Source organism: Oncorhynchus tshawytscha, linkage group LG08 (genome assembly GCF_018296145.1).
Source record: "Oncorhynchus tshawytscha isolate Ot180627B linkage group LG08, Otsh_v2.0, whole genome shotgun sequence".
NCBI classification, from domain to species: Eukaryota; Metazoa; Chordata; class Actinopteri; order Salmoniformes; family Salmonidae; genus Oncorhynchus; species Oncorhynchus tshawytscha.
The window spans coordinates 38522698-38546269 of record NC_056436.1 but is presented as its reverse complement, the minus strand read 5'-3'; the positions used below and the strand labels follow the sequence as shown (position 1 = coordinate 38546269).

The following is a 23572-nucleotide window of genomic DNA, read 5'->3' as shown; positions in this document are numbered from 1 at the left end:
GGAGACATTAACAGCTCGTGATCTTCATTTCACACTACATTCTCCTCTACATTGTCCTGATGTGGTCACATGAAGGCTGCTGGACACATTCCACAATATGATTCCAAATCTGCCGTCCTTAAAAAAAATGTTTTTTAAAAAGCTCTCTGGAATATATGAGGCATACCTCCCCCTCTCTGCTTCTCTTATCTCCCTCTCAAACTGTACAGTGCATTCGGAGAGTAGTCAGACCCCTTCCCTTTTTCCACATTGTTACATTACAGGCTTATTCTAAAAATATGGTTGTTTTTGTCCCCCCTCAATCTACATTTTACCTACTAAGTTGACTGAGAACACATTCTCAGCAACAACCTGGGGAATAGTTACAGGGTGAGGAGATGAATGAGCCAATTGTAAACTGGGGATGATTAGGTGGCCATGATGATATGACGCCCAATTTGGGAATTTAGCCAGGACACCGGGGTTAACACCCCTACTCTTATGATGAGTACCATGGGATCTTTAGTGACCACAGAGAGTCAGGACACCTGTTTAACGTCCCATTCGAAAGACAGCACCCTACACAGGGCAATGTCCCCAATCACTGCCCTGGGGCATTGGGATAATTTTTTAGATGAGGGTGCCTCCTACTGAACTTCCAACACCACTTCCAGCAGCTGGTCTCTGGTCTCCCATCCAGGGACCATCCCTGATTAGCTTCAGAAGCAAGCCAGCAGTGGAATGCAGGGTGGTATGCTGCAATACCCCATAATGACAAAGCAAAAACACGAATTAGACATTTTTTATTATGTGACATTTCCATAAGTATTCAGACCCTTCACTCAGTACTTTGTTGAAGCACCTTGGCAGTGATACAGCCTAGAGTCTTCTTTGGTATGACGCTACAAGCTTGGCACACCTGTATTTGGGGAGTTTCTACATTCTTCTATGCAGATCCTCTCAAGCTCTGTCAGGTTGGAATGGGAGCGTCGCTGCACAGATATTTTCAGGTCTCTAGAGATGTTCGATCGGGTTGAAGTCCGGGCTCTGGCTGGGCCACTCAAGGACATTCAGAGACCTGTCCTGAAGCCACTCCTGCATTGTCTTGGCTGTGTGCTTAGGGTCGTTGTCCTGTTGGAAGGTGAACCTTCTCCCCCAGTCTGAGGTCATGAGTGCTTTGGAGCAGGTTTTAATTAAGGATCTCTGTACTTTGCTCCATTCATCTTTCCCTCAATCCTGACTAGTCTCCCAGTCCCCGCCCCTGAAAAACATCCCCACAGCTTGATGCTGCCACCATCATCGTAGGGGTCGTGCCAGGTTTCCTCCAGACGTGACACTTGGCATTCAGGCCAAAGAGTTCAATCTTGGATTCATCAGACCAGAGAATAATGTTTCTCAAAGTCTGAGAGTCCAAACGGGCTGTCGTGTTCCTTTTTACTGAGGAGTGGCTTCCTTCTGGCCACTACCATAAAGGCCTGATTGGTGGAGTGCTGCAGTGATTATTGTACTTCTGGAAGGTTCTCCCATCTCCACAGAGGAACTCTTGAGCTCTGTCAGTGACCCTCAGGTTCTTGGTCACCTCCCTGACCAAGGCCCTTCTCCCCCGATTGCTCAGTTTGTCCGCGCAGCCACCTCTAGGAAGAGTCTTGGTGGTTGCAAACTTCTTCCATTTAAGAATGATGAAGGCCACTGTGTTCTTGGGGGATCTTCAATGCTGCAGACATTTTTTGGTACCCTTCCCCAGATCTGTGCCTCGACACAATCCTGTCGGGGAGCTCTACGGACAATTCCTTCAACCTTTGCTCTGACATGTACTGTCAACTGTGGGACCTTATATAGACAGGTGTGTACCTTTCCAAATCATGTCCAATCAATTGAATTTCCCACAGGTGGACTCCAATCAAGCTGTAGAAACATCTCAAGGATGATCAATGGAAACAGGATGTACTGGAGTTCAATTTCAAGTCTCATAGCAAAGGGTCTGAATACTTATGAAAATAAGGTATATCTGTTTGAAATGTTATAATACAATTGCAAATATTTCTAAAAACCTGTTTTTCGCTTTGTCATTATGTGTGTGTGTAGATTATTATATATCTTTTTAAATAAATGTAATCCATTTTAGAATAAGGCTGTAATGTAACAAAATGTGGAAAAAGGGAAGGGGTATGAATACTTTCCAAATGAACTGTAGGCTTAAGCTAGGTCCCAACACTAACGCCTAGGGAAAATAGTACATTTTTGCTCTAGCCAAGTGCAAACTTGACTGATTTGACTAATAATCAACTAGGTTAATCAAGGGCTTGACTAGTTGAATCAGGTGTGCCAGCTAGGTGAGGGCAGGAACAATAAGGTGCCTGGGACCTTGACTTGAAGCAGGGCTGCCCAACCTTCTTCCTGGAGATCTACTGAAACCATGTCTTATAGTCAGTCTGTAATATAAACCCTGGGGGGCAGAGGTTTAATACTGCTGACTAAACTAGCACTGGTCAATGCTCTTTATACAGTAGATCACTGCTCAGCAGAAAGGCTGCAGGGGAAAAGGGATGGATGGATAGAGAGAGAGAGAGAGAGAGAGTGCAAGAGAAACCTATGCACACACGACTATGCCCCGAGAGCCTCATGGCTTTTAAAAGTTTGAGTGTCCATGCGTGTCAGATTTGACTCGGTAGGAAAAACAAACTCTCAAAACATACACCGAGTGCGTTTGGGTCTGAGTGACTTGTTAAACAAGTGGCCGCAACTACTAGCATATTACAATTGTGAAACGACTGTACTATATATTTGTGCTGTAGACTGCAACGCCAGGGAAATGATCGTCCTTAGGAGCAAAATAACACATTTTTCCATGCCTAATCAACCATTCCAAGCTTGTAACATGTGTAGTTGAATCCTTAGGGTCCCTAGAAAAAGGTTAGGAGCCAGGAAGCAATATATTTACCCAGGTGCAGAAGGAAGCAGCCAGTGAGCAGCTTCACAGCAAACTTTCCCTGACTCCCTTTGCCTAGAGATCTTTTGGATTACTAGGTGTCTGATGAAAAGGTGGATATACTGGTAAATGTGGGTGTCTGTGCTTCTGGTTTTGTATTGGGAACACTGACTGATAAACTAGTCTCGCAACACAGAGCCTACACGGGGAAATCTAATGGGTAACCTGTATAATGATCTACAAATTAGGACTAGAGGAAACATTTGCATGAAAGCAATTCCATGGTAACGGAATAAGCCTTTGACTCAGATGTTTCACTTTAAAATGTGTGCCAAAATAAAAATAAAAAACATTGATTTCAAAGTTTAACAAACCATACAACTCTATGCAATGGTGTCTGGAGAAGTGGGTGAACTCTATTGCCCAGCCAGTGATGGCACCCTGTCTGAAGAATTCTATGAGAAAGTGACAAATTCCGAATGACCTAAAATGATAAATCCCATATTGGTCTTTCACAGTCAGGAAACCCAAGCTGTACTGTGCTAGTAGTCTAATAGTAGGACTACTATTGAAACAAATAAATGAGGCTGTCAACTGAGTCAGTTAAGAACACATTCTTATTTTCAATGACGGCCTAGGAACGGTGGGTTAACTGCATTGTTCAGGGGCAGAACGACAGATTTTCACCTTGTCAGCTCGGGGGATCCATTCTTGCAACCTTACAGTTAACCAGTCCAATGCAATAACGACCTGCCTCTCTCTCGTTGCACTCCACAAGGAGACTGCCTGTTACGCGAATGCAGTAAGCCAAGGTAAGTTGCTAGCTAGCATTAAACTTCTTATAAAAAACAATCAATCATAATCACTAGTTAACTACACATTCTTGATGATGTTACTAGATATTATCTAGCGTATCCTGTGTTGCATATAATCTGACTGAGCATAATAGTATCTGACTGAGCGGTGGTAGGCAGAAGCAAGCACGTAAACATTCATTCAAACAGCACTTTCGTGCGTTTTTCGTTGTGCGTCAAGCATTGCTCTGTTTATGACTTCAAGCCTATCAACTCCCGAGATGAGGCTGGTGTAACCGAAGTGAAATGGCTAACTAGTTAGCGTGCGCTAATAGCGTTTCAAACGTCACTCGCTCCGAGCCTTGCAGTGGTTGTTTCCCTTGCTCTGCATGGGTAACGCTGCTTCGATGGTGGCTGTTGTCGTTGTGTTGCTGGTTCGAGCGAGGAGAGGGACAGAAGCTATACTGTTACACTGGCAATACTAAAGTGCCTATAAGAACATCCAATCGTCAAAGGTTAATCAAATACAAATGGTATAGAGGGAAATAGTCCTATAATGACTACAACCTAAAACTTCTTACCTGGGAATATTGAAGACTCATGTTAAAAGGAACCACCAGCTTTCATATGGTCTCATGTTCTGAGAAAGGAACTGAAACGTTAGCTTTCTTACATAGCACATATTGCACTTTTACTTTCTTCTCCAACACTTTGTTTTTGCATTATTTAAACAGTTTTCATTATTTACTTGAGGCTAAAATGATTTTATTGATGTATTAAGTTAAAATAAGTGTTCATTCAGTATTGTTGTAATTGTCATTATTACAAATAAATAAATACAAAATTTAAAAAATAAAAAATAAATATAAAAAAATAATACTTAAAAAATGTATTTTTTTAAATCGGCTTTTTTTTGGTCCTCCAATAAAATCGGTATCGGCGTTGAAAAATCATAATGGTCGACCTCTAGCTTAAACCATATCAGGAGACCACTTTTGGGGTTTTGGGAAAACCCAAGAATGTAGTGCATGAGATGGAGTTTCCCCAGGTAGGCATTGGCTACTTTGTAGCTAGTTAACATAAATAGAAGTTTTTGGGAAAGCCTTTCCATCTACCAGAAGAGTCAGAACTGTTTATTTTGTTCTCTAATTGTTTGAAACCTGGATGTTCTACTTCATATTCTGAGACATATATTGCCTGGATCACAGTAGTCTATCGCCAAAATCCCCCCATAGAAACATGGGGCAATTATTTTAGAAAGACTTCCTATACGTTCTCCTGTTCTATTGTTTTTCTTGTAACTTTTCATTGTTTGCAGCCAAAGGCCTGATCCTAATCATAGCAACCCATGATACAACAACTATCATTAGATCGCCCCTCTTTCTACATTTTTAGCAGATATTTACATCTCTGTCCACGAAACTGCTCGCATGTGCTGTGCACATTTTAGAATGAGTTTTCCTGCCAATTGCATTTTTGGAGCATTCGCGCATAGGCCTACTGCTGTGTGCATATTGCTGAATAAGTAATAGCTCGACATTTTAAGCTAAATATTCTGATCTGTTCCGTCAACATTGTTAATTGATACGGCTTAAGGAAGTGGGTATACAGCGTATACCCGCCACTACACGACTGACTATGCACAAGGACAACGTTGAACAATTTACACAGAAAATTTCACGAAAAAACACATTTTGCTGGTAGACCTATGCAGACGCAAAGTTAAGTAACAGAATTACAGTAAAATCTCCAAGGTTTAAATATATATGTTTTAATAGATGACAACGTTATAAAAAACGATGCGCACTCTTCAATGGGGCAGAAGTCTGAGTTGTTGTGATTCTGGATGGCCAGAAAGCAGTGACAAGAAACTGCCTTTTGGGGAATCTTAAGTGATTTGTTTCAGCTAGTTTCATCTTGTTCTTGATACAATGTCTTGTTTTGAGGTGTTCTGACTGATTTCATGTCAATGCTTATATGGCTCAGATTGGCTAGCTAACCAACAACTCTAATGACATATTTGAGAAACAAGTGCTAATTGTGCAAATGTATTTGTTTCCAATAAACATTGGAGATGAAATATAGTTTACATGTTGTCAACAATCTAAGCCAACCCCGTCTGTTTTGACACAAACTCAGCAAAAAAAGAAACTGCCCTTTTTCAGGACCATGTCTTTCAAAGATAATTCGAAAAAATCCAAATAACTTCATAGATCTTCATTGTAAAGGGATTAAACACTTTCCCATGTTTGTTCAATGAACCATAAACAATTAATGAACATGCACCTGTGGAACGGTCGTTAACGTAATACATTACATAGATGGAAGGGACTTCATCACCCACTGGAGACTTGGACTGTGTTCGTAAATTCACTCTGGCTATATACTCCGATTTCAGAGCACACTCGTCTGTGTGCCAGAGCACAAAATAACAGGAATTTACGAACGCGCAACGTCCATTTGAATAATACTGCCGTCCAGTAAACGTCGGCAGAAAAAAAACATATTGAAGTGGTTGCCAGCAGCACAGTTGCATTCACCAATGCACTAGAAAATTTGAAATCAGACTAAACAGTGGTGCTAGGGCGAGTAAAATGTTCAGAGTGAGGTGTTCTCTCATTTGTGTCTGGAAGTAGCAATCAAGTTCGGTTGCGTGCTTGACTGCTGTTGGGAGGTCAGAACGGTCAGATCAACCTTACTCCTCGGCCAGAGCGTCCAGTGTGCGCTCTGAACGCTCTGAGAGCGGAACGCTCTGAATTTACTAACGGACAATCTAACGACACTCACAAATGCACTCTGAGCACACTCTGGCACGACAGAGTGAATTTACGAACACGCCCTTAAAGACAGAATCACCCAAAATGACACTTAAAATAAAAATTATAATAATTTTTAGACATATTATTTAAAACAATATACTCTACAAGTACATCACATCCAGAGTGGGCTCCCTGGTACGTTTGAAAATATGATTTTATACATTGAAATTTACATTACATGTCATGAACCAATCCAAGCCCTCCTTTTAATTAAGATTACACATTCAGCAAATCACCAGTAGAAGGAGTTCCCTTTGAATCCATTTTCCCCATTCACTCTGGTGGTGGTGCTCATACAATTGATTATTACTGCTACACAGTCAATCATTCATTTATCATGTAGCAGAGAACCCACTCTGTAAATGTGATGTACTTGTAGAGTATATTGCTTTAAACAATGTCTAAAAATGAACAAAATCTAAACGGGTAGTTTTGCAATTCATATTTTGCAATGTTGAACAAATGAATGTGAAATATTTTTATTTCATCATCTAGACACTCCGTATATTAAAGCAAACTATAAGGAGTGTAATGACACCACGATGTTGTCTGTATCATGTACGGGTCTTATAGGAGGCAAGAATAAATCTAGAAAGATATTGGTATAATACCCATCATATAGAAGTAAACTTTGGAGTCATGCAATATGTTGTGTGGTCTCCCGCTACGACTCAGGGAAAGCTTGCAGTTTTAGGATACAGATGAAATAAGTTATGACGAACTCACAGGAGGTTGGTGGCACTTTTAACGGGCTCGTGAAAATAGCAGGAGAGGAATGGGATCAAACGCATGGTTACCATGTGTTTGATGCCATTCCATTTGCTCCGTTCCAGCCCTTATTAGGAGCCGTCCTCCCCTCAGCAGCCTGCACTGGATGAACTTCACAGGATGGTGAAAGTGCCCGGTGATGAACCTGATGCACCTTTTCAATAAATATCAAGGGTTTTATTCTGATGACATGATCATGATGCTTGGCTGCCATTTGACCAGTGGAGGCTGGTGGGAGGAGTTATAGGAGGGGCTCATTGTAATGACTGGACTGGAATTGATGGAACGGAGTCAAACATGGTTTCCATATGTTAGATACCATTCCATTTATGCCATTACAATGAGCCCATCCTATAGCTCCTCCCACCAGCCTCCACTGCATTTGACAAATAAAAATAATCTAGCTCAGTCTTTATAATCTCATGAAGGTAGCCTACCCGCACTTCCTGCGAGCTGTTGGCTAGAGCGCATGTGCCAAGACCAGTGGGCACATTTTTCTATATAACGCAACAGGTTTTGTGACAAAACAATCAGTAGAGTTGAAAATGCGATGGAAACCAATTTAACTTGTATTTTTTTGTTCAATACATGGGAATTTTAACCGCAAAAGTTATGTCAGTTTGAAGGAAACATCTCATGTGAAAATGCCCATAATTTTTTAATTCAATTTTTAATATTTGCATGAAAAGCTGTCGCCGTTTGGATGGAAACCTGACTATCGATTGTCGAGCCTCCCTAGTTAAGCATGGGCATTTCCATCTAAAGGACCCATGAGCTCCAACATGTAAACTTCATAGGAGCATGTCAAATGAAAGCTAAGAGTCTTTTTTAAAACATTTTTTTATTAAGGCATATATACAGTTGATGTCGGAGGTTTACATGCACTTAAATGAGTTTTAATGACTCCAACCTTTCAACCACTCCACATATTTCTTGTTAACAAACTATAGTTTTGGCAAGTTGGTTAGGACATGACAAGTAATTTTTCCAACAATTGTTTACAGACAGATTATTTCACTGTATCACAATTCAGGTGGGTCAGAAGTTTACATGCACAAAGTTGACTGTGCCTTTAAACAGCTCGGGAAATTACAGAAAATGATGGCATGGCTTTAGAAGCTTCTGATAGGCTAATTGACATCATTGGAGTCAATTGGAGGTGTACCTGTGGATGTATTTCAAGGCCTACCTTCAAACTCAGTGCCTCTTTGCTTGACATCATGGGAAAATCAAAAGAAATCAGCCAAGACCTCAGGGGAAAAAATGGTATACCTCCGCAAGTCTGGTTCATCCTTGGGAGCAATTTCCAAACGCCTAAAGGTACCACATTCATCTGTACAAATAATAGTACGCAAGTATAAACACCATGGGACCACGCAGCTGTCATACCGCTCAGGAAGGAGACAAGTTCGGTCTCCTAGAGATGAACGTACTTTGGTGCGAAAAGTGCAAATCAATCCCAGAACAGCAGCAAAGGGCCTTGTGAAGATGCTGGAGGAAACGGGTATAAAAGTATCTATATCCACAGTAAAAACAAGTCCTGGATCGACATAACCTGAAAGGCCACTCAGCAAGGAAGAAGCCACTGCTCCAAAACCGCCATAAAAAAAACAGACTACGGTGTGCAACTGCACATGAGGACAAAGAACGTACTTTTTGGAGAAATGTCCTCTGGACTGATGAAACAAAAATAGAACTGTTTGGCCATAACGACCATTGTTATGTTTGGAGGAAAAAGGGGGAGGCTTGCAAGCCGAAGAACACCATCCCAACCGTGAAGCACGGGGGTGGCAGCATCATGTTGTGGGGGTGCTTTGCTGCAGGTGTGACTGGTGCACGTCACAAATAAGATGGCATCATGAGGGAGGAAAATTGTGTGGATATATTGAAGCAACATCTCAAGATATCAGGAACTTAAAGCTTGGTCGCAAATGGGTCTTCCAAATGGACAATGACCCCAAGCATACTTCCAAAGTTGTGGCAAAATGGCTTAAGGACAACAAAGTCAAGGTATTGGAGTGGCCATCACAAAGCCCTGACCTCAATCCTATAGAAAATTGTGTAGGCAGAACTGTAAAAGGGTGTGTGAGCAAGGAGGCCTACAAACCTGACTCTGTTACCCTAGCTCTGTCAGGAGGAATGGGCCAAAATTCACCCAACTTATTGTGGAAGGCTACCCAAAATGTTTGACCCAAGTTAAACAATTTAAAGGCAATGCTACCAAATACTAATTGAATGTATGTAAACTTCTGACCCACTGGGAATGTGATGGAATAAATAAAAGCTGAACAAAATTATCCTCTCTACTATTATTCTGACATTTCACATTTCTTAAAATAAAGTGGTTATTCTAACTGACCTAAAACAAGGAATTTTTACTCTGATTAAATGTCAGGAATTGTGGAAAAACTGAGTTTAAATGCATTTGGCTGAGGTGTATGTAAACTTCAACTGTACATTTTTCAACCATTTTCCATCCTAAAAATGTGCCTTTCATTTCCAAAAACCCATATGTTTAAGATATTTTCAAGTTTCTCTCTGAGGGAGGATAATGAAAGTTCACAGAAGTAACAAGTATAGGTAGACCTACCAAATAAGCTAGTGTATTTACTGATAAACGTTTATGTATTAGAAAGTGATTAAAAGTCGTAATTCCGTTACGAAATCGGTAACGGAATTTCCGCAATTGAACTGGCTACAATTTAAAATCATAGTGTTAACAAACCACCGTTGAGTCACCTGCTTACTGTCTTCCTTTCCACTAGCATACTGTTATGTTCAGCTCATAACTATTTTCTTTCATCTTGTAGTCAAAGCAAGACTGAAAACTGTATGGACAACCAGACTTGCGCTGATTCTCCTTCCTCACGCACACCTACTACGTACCCTCTTTTCCATGTACTGTAACACGCATCCTCACCCACTGAGCACCGACCGACACTGGACGTCCATGGACATTGAAATTTAGTCAGTCCGCCCTGTCTGGACCAAATCTGAGTTTGGACAGCACAGTACAGTGGAGAACATTACAGTAAAGAAAAGGAGAGCATATGAGTACACAGTACAGTATAATGTGCTGTACTACCCTGTACTGTACAGAACTGTACCATGCTATACTGTGCTGTGATGTCATAACTTGTGAAAGAGAAATCTGATTGGTTTGGTTTGGTCCAGGCCAACTGGACCAAACTTGGGGGCGGAGCTCATTAGAATAATAGCCCGTGTGTAAAATAATACCAAAGTATCCAAAAGAAGGATAATGCATATTTCTACTTTTATGTACCTATTCAGGATACATCACCATGAAGAGAATTTAGATTAATATCCATAAATATCCATTTCTGTATAGTACAGATCAGGGACCCATGATGGAATTACATTACTGGATGTAAATCCAATTCACCTACTGTAGTTCAATAACCAAGATATATTTATCAAACTCAAGGTGTCATCTCATAGCTGACATCCCATTCTTTCTGCAGACATCTTTGAAACTTAATTCTGAGGAGATATTTAAAGGTGCAATATGCAGAAATCGCTCCACCATTTCCTGGTTGCTTAATTTCTAATATTACTCCTAATTTCAGTTTGTGACGACAAAGCAGTGTAGAGAATCACTGTATAATCTAACCCACTGTGAAATATATTTTCAATAACCAAAAGTATTGTATTTTCAGCTGTTTTTGAAGCTGGTGTACAAAAGTAAAAGTCACAAAAACAAAACTTAAGAACGTAAGCATAGAAATAGCGCACATAGCACAGATCTACCGCTTCTTAGACTTGCTTTCAATGAGAATGACAGTTCTATAAGTCGCGTTGCTAGGTGCATTTGGTCAGGTCGCCCAAAAGTTACACATTGCAGCTTTAACAGAGTTTTTGGAAAACGTGGTCGCATAGACGGGTTGGTTGTTTAGCAACAATACCGACTTGTGCGCAACTAAACTCAGCAAAAAAACAAAATGTCCTCTCACGGTTAACACCGTTTATTTTCAGCAAACTTAACACCTGTAAATATTTGTATGAACATAATAATCAACAACTGAGACATAAACGGAACAAGTTCCACAGAAATGTGACGATGTGTCCCTGAACAAAGGGGTGGTCAAAAGTAACAGTCAGTATCTGGTGTGGCCACCAGCTGTATTAAGTACGGCAGTGCATCTCCTCCTCATGGACTGCACCAGGTTTGCCAGTGCTTGCTGTGAGATGCTACCCCAGTCTTCCACCAAGGCACCTGCAAGTTCACAGATATTTCTGGGTGGAATGGCCCTAGCCCTCATCCTCTGATCCAACAGGTCCCAGACGTGCTCAATGGGATTGAGATCCGGGCTCATTGCTGGCCATGGCAGAACACTGACATTCTTCTCTTGCAGGAAATCATGTACAGAACGAGCAGTATGGCTGGTGGCAGTGTCATGCTGGAGGGTCCTGTCAGGATGAGCCTGCAGGAAGGGTACCACATGAGGGAGGAGGATGTCTTCCCTGTACCACACAACACTGAGATTGCCTGCAATGACAACAAGCTCAGTCAGATGATGCTGTGACGCCCCAGACCATGATGGATCCTCCACCTCCAAATCAATCCCGCTCCAGAGTACAGGCCTCGATGTAACGGTCATTCCTTCGAGCACAAATGCGAATCCGACCATCACCCCTGGTGAGACAAAACCACGACTCGTCAGTGCAGAGCACTTTTTTTGCCAGTCCTGTCTGGTCCAGTGACGGTGGGTTTGTGCCCATAGGCGACATTGTTGCTGGTGATGTCTGGTGTGGACCTGCCTTACATCAGGCCTACAAGCTCAGTCCAGCCTCCCTCAGCCTATTGCGGACAGTCTGAGCACTGATGGAGGGATTGTGCATTCCTGGTGTGCATTCCTGGTGTAACTCGGGCAGTTGTTGCTGCCATCCTATACCTGTCCCGCAGGTGTGATGTTCAGATGTACCGATCCTGTGCATGTGTTGTTACAAGTGGTCTGCAACCGCGAGGACGATCATCTTTCCGTCTTGTCTCCCTGTAGCGCTGTCTTAGGCGTCTCACAGTACGGACATTGCAATTTATTGCCCTGGCCACAACTGCAGTCCTCATGCCTCCTTGCAGCATGCCTAAGGCACGTTCACACAGATGAGCAGGGACCCTGGGCATCTTTCTTTTGGTGTTTTTCAGTCAGTAGAAATGCCTCTTTAGTGTCCTAAGTTTTCATAACTGTGACCTTAATTGCCTACCGTCTGTAAGCTGTTAGTGTCTTAAGGACAGGTGCAGTCAGGTGAAAGGAGGGGTGGAGTGCATGACACTCCATCCTGGATATGACAAGAGTTTGCCTCAACCCATGGGTCCAGCAGGCAGAGTTCAATAAGTACAGACAGATGTGAGATGTAGGAGGATGGCACTCTTCCCATACTACTCCAGGAGGCTGCTTTGCATTGGTCAGTAGCCTACAAAGGAATATGAGAAGAGTGCAAATGCTGAACTTCAGTAGATATTCTAAACAAAGTGTGTTGATATCTTTCAAGTGTAACAGTAACAATAATAACAAAAGATATAAAAAAGTACTAGTATAATTTTAATGCTGAGTGCAAGGTCTCTCCCAATTCACACAGCAGTATCAACCGGTCTTTGAGTCAGAGGATTCCAAAAGCATCTCTTCTGCCCATCTGTAAAAAAAAAAAAAAATTTAAACGAGGAAGAGTTGATGAGTGGCACACATATTAAAAAGGGTGAGATTACTAAACACTTGTGATGTACCGTCTTATTAGTAATCCCCTTTTGTCCCTTCGGAGGTGTTTGCCAACACCTGATGGGCATGGCAGCGTAGAACAGCTCCAGGCCCCTCGTCACAAATACTGGTCATGAAGGAGCCCGACTTCGGCTTCTTCATGGCATTCGGAAAGTATTCAGACCCCTTCACTTTCTCCACATTGTTACGTTAAAGCCGTATTCTAAAATGGATTAAATCAACAAAAAAATTGTCATCAATCTACACACAATACCCCATAATGACAAAGCTAACAAGTTTTTAGAAAGCTCTGCAAATTGAAAAGAAAAATTATTCAGACCCTTTGCTATGAGACTATGCATCCTGTTTCCATTGATCAACCTTGAGATGTTTCTACAACTTGATTGGAGTACACCTGTAGTAAATTCAATTGATTGGACATGATTTGGAAAGGCCCACACCTGTCTATACAAGGTCCCACAGTTGAAAGTGGATGTCAGAGCACTTGGTGGAACCACCGAGACTCTTCCTAGAGCTGGCCGCCCGGCCAAACTGAGCAATCGGGGGAGAAGGGCCTTGGTCAGGGAGATGACCAAGAACCCGTGTGTCACTCTGACAGAGCTCAAAAGTTCCTCTGTGGAGATGGGGGACCTTCCAGAAGGACAGCCATCTCTGCAGCACTCCACCAATCAGACCTTTATGGTAGAGTGGTCAGACGGAAGCCACTCCTCGGTAAAAAGGAACACGACAGCCCGCTTGGAGTTTTCCAAAAGACACCTAAAGGACTCAGACCATGAGAAACAAGATTCTCTATTCTGATGAAACCAAGATTGAACTCTTTGGCCTGAATGCCAAGTGTCACGTCTGGAGAAAACCAGGCACCACTCATCACCTGGCCAATACCATCCCTACGGTGAAGCATCATGGTGGCAGCATCATGCTGTGGGGATGTTTTTCAGGGACGGGGACTGGGAGACTAGTCAGGATTGAGGGAAAGATGAATGGAGCTAAGTACAGAGATCCTTAATTAAAACCTGCTCCAAAGCACTCATGACCACAGACTGGGGGAGAAAGTTCACCTTCCAACAGGACAACGACCCTAAGCACACAGCCAAGACAACACAGGAGTGGCTTTGGGACAAGTTTCTGGATGTGGCCCAGTCAGAGCCCGGACTTGAACCCTATCAAATATCTCTAGAGACCTGAAAATAGCTGTGCAGCGACGCTCCCCATCCAACCTGACAGAGCTTGAGAGGACCTGCAGAGAAGAATGGGAGAAACTCCCCAAATACAGGTGTGCAAGCTTGTTGCGTCATACCAAAGAAGTCTCAAGGCTGTAATCGCTGCCAAAGCTACTTCAACAAAGTACTGAGTAAAGGGTCTGAATACTTATGTCAATGTGATATTTTTTTTATTTATACATTTGCAAAAATGTCTAAACCTGTTTTTTTGTGTGTAGATTGATGAGGGGGAAAAAATATTTTATCAATTTTAGAATAAGCCTGTGATGTAACAAAATGTGGAAAGAGTGAAGGAGTCTGAATACTTTCCAAATGCACTGTGTATCCAACCCAGCTCCTATATCACTGAGGGAGAGAGGGAAAGACATTCACCATACAGTCATGGAAGCCACCAGTAAATACACAATTCAACATAGCCAATCAGAGATCCTGATACACAGCTAAATCACAAGGGACACGTGCCAGCATGGAATTACTCACTCCGCCCAGGAGTAGTCCATTGGCACAGTGTTACAACATAGATATACACACACAGCAATGATTACATTATCAATGGTGGTTAGGTGAATTCCAGGACAGATCGTGTTTTGACCATTGACCAAATCAAATGTGACCAACCTGATTCAAGTGTCCTCCATTACTCTGAAGTGGGACTGGTGTATAACAGCTCCTGATATGGTAGGAGGGTTCCTAGATGCTGCTGAACAACAAATCCACCAGGTTTTGTATGTAGGCTGTGAATGAAATCAAATATAACTCAAACACAGCGAGAAAAATAACTCTAGTTTGGAAATAATTGATATGCCAATAGAGGGACTAATTACAGAATAGATTCAGCCCGGTGACGCTGAACGCCGTTACTATGCAACCAGCTGTGTACGTTGCTGAATGCTTCCTGATAACGTTTTGCTATTCACTACCAGAGCCATAGTTATATTTGTAGTAGATTAGTACCATCATTTATTTTTGCCTTAGAAAATAAACGAAAAACTTATTATCACAGTCATGTTTTGGGTTAGCAGACGAAGCCCCCAAATGCTAGCTAGCTACCTCATTTGCAAATCCGGGTAAGTTATATCTTTGTCCGAGTTTAAATGAGTTGGCTAGTGTTGAAACATTGTTGACAGTAAGCTGGCTACATGTTATTATTAGCTAGAAAGCTAGTATCCAAGTGCCTGCCCTGTATCGACTTAAATTTTAGCAAATAATAAAATGTCAATGGGCTACAATTAGCTGTTGTTAGCTAGCTAAGGTCAGCTATGCACATCGTCCTCTGAGATGCTACATTACATTACACGTTAGCATGATGTATTTAGCTAGCTACAGTATCATTCTCCTTTCATCTGTGGCATCATAGATAGCCTGGCACGCTAACATTATCAAATAATGTTGTATAACCAAAAATAACTGCTAGCTAGTACCAGCTATATACTTAGCTAAAGTACTCACCAACACCAGTGGTTTGACGGTTGACAGGCAGCGGAAGATACACTGTCGCAAGTAATCCATTCCTGGCCATATTGTTGAAATGCATTGGAAGTTTGCAACAACTTTATGGAAGCCCATTCTTACTCCTATTTGCGAGAAAAAAAATGTGCTTACGTTCCACCCATATGCAGACTTGACAACGAATGTCCACATGGCATCTGGGAACATAGCACAACATAGCACAAGGTGTTGTCTCTGGGCAATTGGCAGTTGTGTAAAGTCCTTAAGTAAAACTACTTAAGTAGTTTGTTTGGGGTATCTGTACTTTACTATTTATATGTTGACAACTTTTACCACCCAACATTCCTAAAGAAAATGATGTACTTTTTACTCCATACATTTTCCCTGGCACCCAAGAGTACTCATTACATTTGGAATTCATAGCAGGACAGAAAAATGGTCCAATTCACACACTTATCAAGAGAACATTCCTGGTCATCCATATTGTGTCTGATCTGGCGGACTCACTAAACACATGCTTTGTTTGTAAATGATGTCTGAGTGTTGGTGTGCCCCTGGCTATCTGGGAAAAAAAAGAAAATGGTACCTCCTGGTTTGCTTAATATAAGGAATTTCAAATGATTTATACTTTAACTTTTGATACTTAAGTATACCCAACACTCCAGTAAGTTGTAAAGAACTCACAAAACTAAATTTCGGACGATACTGACCAAAATGATCCTATTTACACTTTGTAGTCAATTTTGGCACCAGAATGAATGATTGACTCATATTGATGCCACATAGGGCATTTAAAACCAGACATATTGCTTCTAAGAGACCGTTTAAATAAATTAATGTGTAAATGTTTCATAATCTAGATGTTCTCCATACGTTAGACAACACTAAGAATAATGACACCAAGATGTTGTCCAACCATGATTATGTTCTGACCCCAGTGTAGCTCAATGTAAACAAGGGTAACGTTTAGGCTTACGCTGACATTTTGATAACCATGTAAATCTCTCTTGGACAAGATGACTTATCAATATAGTCGACTCTACCTACGTTCAGATTTTAAAATGCTAATAAGCGTCAAAGTAGACATGCAAAACTACAAATCCCTGCAAGCTCCAGCACATCACGCTAGCTGACACCTTTGCTAACAGGTATTGTGTCAATTTAAAACTATCACAGGTCAGATCACAGAATTGGGAATTTAAAGAAGTGTAGCCAATTTATTTCTTACTACATTTAGCTAACATTAGATAGCTAATTCAGAGATTCTTACCTTTGCCTCGATTCAGCAGTCTCGTCCAGGTCATCATGGCATTTGTAGTCCTTTATGATAGCCATATTAGCAGCTAATTTGCAATGCATTATTGGGGGGTAAATACAGGCAAATATATTTATAAAAAGTAACTTTGTCCTAGAGAGCTTTACACAGTTATCAAAACATCACGCCAGGGTAAGCCACGAAACACAGCTCTTATTTTAAATGTTTCTAAAATCCCCTATGAGGAAAAATGAATGGCGGGAAAACAATTGGAACCATTTCCATGTTTGACCGCTAAGTTTATGGGTATTATGACCCATACCGTGGTACTCTATAGCCGCATTCAAAACAACTGGAAAAATGCGAGGTCAAATCAGTGATCTTCAGGTCCTAGCTCTAGAAAGAGGCCCGAGTTCCCGAGTTGGAATTCCAAGTTGGATGATTTAATATACATTTTTCCCAGTCGGAGCTTTTTTTATTTTTTTAATAAAGTCTTCCCAGTTGTTTTAAAACCAATTAAATCGGAAGTGTGAGATTTCCAAATTGTTTTGAATGCGGCATATTTCGGAGTTGTTTTGAACCCGGCATAATTTTGTGACGTGGTGACTCAAATTACGTCACCCCCGTAACATTCACATTGGAATCAAAACAGTGCAAAGCCAATGCATCATACGGCGCCGCGGGCGTACCATTTAAAATAAAATAATCCAAACCCAGTCCAGACAACTATGCAAAAACTATCCGCCTGTGTGTATAACCTGTAGCTAACAGCAAGCAAACGCCTCAGGGTTCCGACTGTTTGCAAAGTGTGTGGTGACAGGAGAGGTGGTGTTCAATCACGGTCCAGCTCTAGATTTTAGGCGAACGTTACTTAGCTCATCCTTTGCAAGTAACTCTGCATGATCTAATCATTTGAGTATGGCATTGGCTGCGTTGTTACTTTATGATAATGATCTAGTTACAGTATAGGCAGGAAATAGATACATGGCAGGGTAAAGGCACCCACACACGTATTGTTGCTATCTAGTGATCTAAACAGTTGTGTGGTAGCTCAATGACAATAGCTACAGTACTGGGTATCTAGCTAGCGTGACAAATATATAAGCTATCGTTATAGTTATGACATGACATCTGGCTTGTTATCTACCAATCTTTACAACCTGTATAGACCAAGCAGACTTTTCCAACGACTTCAAAAAACACTGATCTGGCATTAGCTATAAATCCTTTAAGTGACCAGCTATAGCTCAGCTAGCTAATAAAGTTAGCTTGCTGACTAGCATTGGGATCAGTGCCAAGGAGTGCGGGCGAGTCTGCAGAAATGCAAGCTATGCTAACTACTTAGCATTACAAGTCTTACCTTGATCTTTGTATCTAGGTCCCCCGTCCTCCACAGCATTTAATAAACCGGTGTTTAGTTGGTCCTCGTGACAAGTCCTCTTCTATATCCCCGACACGGAACATGCACCAGCCGGTTTTCACAATGCCATCCGTTCTCCTCTAGCTTGCTAATTTGATTTCATTTCGTGGCGAGACTGATTCGCCTTTGTCTGACTGACAGTGGCCATATTGACATTAATAGCGAGCGCACTGAGGTTCTCTGGGATTCGTAGTTTTGGAAATTCCTATTGCAGGAACGTCTCAGAAACATACGATCTTGAATGCACCCTTGATAAACTCTTTCTTTGGATTTGACCGCCGCCTGGCGGATTTGTTGTCAAATAATCCAATCAATTTTTTTTCAGTAATAGAGATGTTTTTTTCCACAAAGTTCTAAAAGTTATCCACTTCCGTTTTTTTCACAGACCCAAATTAGACCACAATCACCTGCTTTTGGACATGAATAATGTTTTCTCATCTAAGGTGTGTGTGTGTGGATGTGTTTAGCTATACTTGTGGGGTCCAGAAGTCCCCACAAGGTCAAATGCTATTTCTAGGGGGTTTAGGGTTACGGTTAGAATTAGTTTTAGGGTTAACGTTAGGTTTTTGGGTTAAGGTTAGGGAGAATGGGATTTTGAATGTGACTGAATTGTGTGCCCCCACTTGGTTAGTTATACAAGACTGTGTGTGTGTGGTTCTGGTCCTGGTCTGAAAGAGAGAGACCCCATGGTAACAGCCACAGTAGCTGAGTGGAGCCTGTTTAATGTATGGTTTGGCTGTGGTTATGTCAAACTGGGTAAAGGAGAGTGCAGGCAGTCAAATGCACAATGGAGGGTAAGCCACCACTCATCTTTTCAACCCTGACAGTGAACAGTAAGCTCTATTTTAGAGCAATTCCACCACTTTTAAAACTCATTTTCATTATCTCCAGCTCAATACCAGGGCCTACATATGTGGAAAAGGCACATTTCTGTATTTTGTAGAAAAAGATGAAAGGTTATTGTTTATTTTATATATATATATATATATACACACACACTAACGTTCAAAAGTTTGGGGTCACTTTGAAATGTCCTTGTTTTCTATAAAAACATACAAAAATTAGTTGCAAAATTAATAGGAAATATAGTGAAGACATTGACAAAGTTATAATGATTTTTAATTGAAATAATAATTGTCTTTCAAACTTTGCTTTCATCAAAGAATCCTCCATTTGCAGCTATTACAGCCATGCAGACCTTTGGCATTCTAGTTGTCAATTTGTTGAGGTAATCTGAATAGATTTCATGCTTCCTGAAGCACCTCCCACAAGTTGGATTGGCTTGATGGGCACTTCTTACGTACCATACGGTCAAGCTGCTCCCACAACAGCTCAAAAGTTTTGAGCTCCGGTGACTGTGCTGGCCACTCCATTATAGACAGAATACCAGCTAATTGCTTCTTCCCTAATTAGTTCTTGCATTTTTTATTACATTTTTTATTTTCAATCTTTATTTAACCAGGTAGGCCAGTTGAGAACAAGTTCTCATTTACAACTGTGACCTGGCCAAGATAAAGCAAAGCAGTGCGACACAAACAACAGCACAGAGTTACACATGGAATAAACAAACATACAGTCAATAACACAATAGAAAAAGTCTATATACAGTGTGTGCAAATGGCGTGAGGTGGTAAGGCAATAAATAGGCCATAGTAGCAAAGTAATTACAATTTAGCAAATTAACACTGGATTGATAGATGTGCAGATGATGATGTACAAGTAGAAATACTGGTGTGCAAAAGAGCAAAAAAGTAAATAAAAACAATATGGGGATGAGGTAGGTAGATTGGATGGGCTATTTACAGATGTGCTGTGTACAGCTGCAGCGATCGGTAAGCTGCTCTGATAGCTGATGCTTAAAGTTAGTGAGGGAGATATAAGTCTCCAACTTCAGCGATTTTTGCAATTCTTTCCAGTCATTGGCAGCAGAGAACTGGGAGGAAAGGCGGCAAAAATAGGTGTTGGCTTTGGGGATGACCAGTGAGATATGCTAAAGCGCCAGCAGGTATATGACCAATGAGCTGAGATAAGGTGGAGCTTTACCTAGCAAAGACTTATAGATGACCTGGAGCCAGTGGGTCTGGCAACGAATATGTAGCAAGGGCCAGCAGACGAGAGCATACAGGTCACAGTGGTGGGTGGTATATGGGGCTTTGGTGACAAAACGGATGGCACTGTGATGGACTGCATCCAGTTTGCTGAGTAGAGTGTTGGAGACTATTTTGTAAATGACATCGCCGAAGTCAAGGATCGGAAGGCTAGTCAGTTTTACGAGGGTATGTTTGGCGGCGTGAGTGAAGGAGGCTTTGTTGCGAAATAGGAAGCCAATTCTAGATTTAATTTTGGATTGGAGATGTTTAATATGAGTCTGGAAGGAGAGGTTACAGTCTAGCCAGACACCTAGGTATTTGTAGTTGTCCACATATTCTAAGTCAGAACCGTCCAGAGTAGTGATGCTAGTCGGGCGTGCTGGTGCTGTTGAAAAGCATGCATTTAGTTTTACTAGTGTTTAAGAGCAGTTAGAGGCCATGGAAGGAGTGTTGTGTGGCATTGAAGCTTGTTGGGAGTTTTGTTAACACAGTGTCCAAAGAAGGGCCAGATGTATATAGAATGGTGTCATCTGCGTTGAGGTGGATCAGGGAATCATCAGCAGCAAGAGTGACAATGTTGATATATACAGAGAAAAGAGTTGGCCCGAGAATTGAACCCTGTGGTACCCCCATAGAGACTGCCAGAGGTCTGGACAATAGGCCCCCCGATTTGACACACTGAACTCTGTCTGAGAGGTAGTTGGTGAACCAGGCGAGGCAGTCATTTGAGAAACCAAGGCTGGTGAGTCTGCCGATAAGAATACGGTGATTGACAGAGTTGAAAGCCTTGGCCAGTCAGTACTGTCTTTTATCGATGGCGGTTATGATATCGTTTAGTGCCTTGAGTGTGGCTGTGGTGCACCCGTGACCAGCTCGGAAACCGGATTGCACAGCAGAGAAGGTACGGTGGGATTTGAAATGGTCAGTTATCTGTTTGGCTTTCGAAGACTTTAGAAAGACAAGGCAGGATGGATATAGGTCTGTAACAGTTTGCGTCTAGAGTGTCACCCCCCTTTGAAGAGGGGGATGACTGCGTCAGCTTTCCAATCTTTAGGGATCTTGGACGATATGAAAGGGAGGTTGAGCAGACTGGTAATAGAGGTTGCATCAATGGCGGCAGATAATTTTAGAAAGAGAAGGTCCAGATTGTCTAGCCCAGCTGATTTGTACAGGTCCAGGTTTTGTAACTCTTTCAGAACACCTGCTATCTGGATTTGGGTGAAGGAGAAGCTGGGGAGGCTTGGGCAAGTAGCTGCGGGGGGTGCAGAGCTGTTGGCCAGGGTTGGGGTAGCAAGAAGGAAAGCTTGGCCAGCCATAGAGAAATGCTTATTGAAATTCTCGATTATCATGGATTTATCGGTGGTGACAGTTTCCTATCCTCAGTGCAGTGGGCAGCTGGGAGGAGGTGCTCATATTCTCCATGGATTTTACAGTGTCCCAAAACTTTTTGGAGTTGGAGCTACAGGACGCAAAATTCTGTTAGAAAAAGATAGCCTTTGCTTTCCTAACTGACTGCATGTATTGATTCCTGACTTTCCTGAAAAGTTCCATTTCACTGGGACTATTCGATGCTAGTGCAGTCTGCCACAGGATGTTTTTGTGCTGGTCGAGGGCAGTCAGGTCTGGCGTGAACCAAGGGCTATATCTGTTCTTAGTTCTACATTTCTTAAAAGGGGCATGCTTATTTAAGACGGTGAGGAAATTACTTTTAAAGAATGACCAGGCATCCTCTACTGATGGGATGAGGTCAATATCCTTCCAGGATACCCGGGCCGGGTCGATTAGAAAGGCCTGCTCGCAGAAGTGTTTTAGGGAGCGTTTGACAGTGATGAGGGGTGGTCGTTTGACCACGGACCCATAGCGGATGCAGGCAATGAGGCAGTGATCGCTAAGATCCTGAAAACAGCAGAGGCGTATTTGGAGGGCAAGTTTGTCAGGATAATATCTATGAGGGTGCCCATGTTTACGGATTTGGGGTTGTACCTGGTAGGTTCCTTGATAATTTGTGTGAGATTGAGGGCATCTAGCTTAGATTTTAGGACTGCCGCAGTGAGTATATCCCAGTTTAGCTCACCTAACAGAACAAACTCTGAAGATAGCTAAGGGGCAATCAATTCACATATGGTGTCCAGGGCACCGCTGGGAGCTGAGGGGGGTCTAGAAGAGGCGGCAACAGTCAGAGACTTATTTCTGGAGAGGTACATTTTTAAAATTAGAAGCTCGAACTGTTTGGGCATAGACCTGGAAAGTATGACAGAACTTTGCAGGCTATCTCTGCAGTAGATTGCAACTCCTCCCCCATTGGCAGTTATATCTTGATGGAAAATGTTGTAGTTGGGGATGGAAATCTCAGAATTTTTGGTGGCCTTCCTAAACCAGGATTCAGACATGGCTTCGATGATCAGGAGTAATGGTCCAGGGCTTACGGCAGGATTCCAGTGTTGTAGTGGAGAAAAACAGTCCGATATGCTCAGGTTTTTAATCGCCCTGTGCAGACTGGCAGGCTGGCAAGTATTATCCAGGCTAAAAGCGGCTGGTGTCTGTGCTAAAGGTAAAGGCCGCTAGCAGTGGCTAACTTTGACTAAATAGCTAGTAGCTAATTAGCAGGTTAGCTTCTGAAGGATAGCTTCTGATGGAGGTTCTGGCTATAAGGTCTAAAAATAGCAGATCCGTATCACATTGGGTGAGGCGGATTGCCGAAAGGTATATTTAATTTAAAAATGAAAAAATAGATTGAAATATATACAAAAAAGACTAAAAATACTACATGTACATGGGAGAACGACAAAACAACATCTGCACTGCTACGCCATCTTGGAACATTCTTAGTTTGGAGCTGTGCTTTGGGTCATTGTCCTGTTGTAGGAGAAATGGGCTCCAATTAAACGCCGTCCACGGGGTATGGCATGGTGTTGCAAAATGGAGTGATAGCCTTCCTTCTTCAAGATTCCTTTTACCCTGTACATATCTCCCACTTTACCAGCCCCAAAGCACCCCCATACCATCACATTGTCTCCACCATGCTTGACAGATGGTGCCAAGCACTCCTCCAGCATCTTTACATTTTTTCTGCATCTCACGATTGTTCTTCTTTGTGATCCGAACTCCTCAAAC

The 23572-nt window shown here is 42.0% G+C and overlaps 1 protein-coding gene across 4 annotated transcripts in view; it reads right to left on the bottom strand.

Annotated features, from left to right (window-relative positions):
* Positions 1-18587, bottom strand: part of LOC112256512 (homeobox-containing protein 1) — a 29875-nt gene extending 11288 nt beyond the window's left edge. The window contains exons 1-2 of one of the 4 annotated variants that reach the window (XM_042325508.1): positions 18309-18587; positions 16964-17036 (exon numbers count right to left, since the gene is read on the bottom strand). In XM_042325508.1, the coding sequence (XP_042181442.1) occupies positions 16964-17028 (65 nt within the window). In that variant the 5' untranslated portion in view covers positions 17029-17036; positions 18309-18587. Of the gene's footprint in view, positions 1-4283; positions 4345-16963; positions 17037-18308 lie in introns of those variants that run through there. The other 3 variants (XM_042325507.1, XM_042325509.1, XM_042325510.1) reach the window with 3 other exon arrangements.
* Between the last annotated feature and the right edge of the window lie 4985 nt (positions 18588-23572).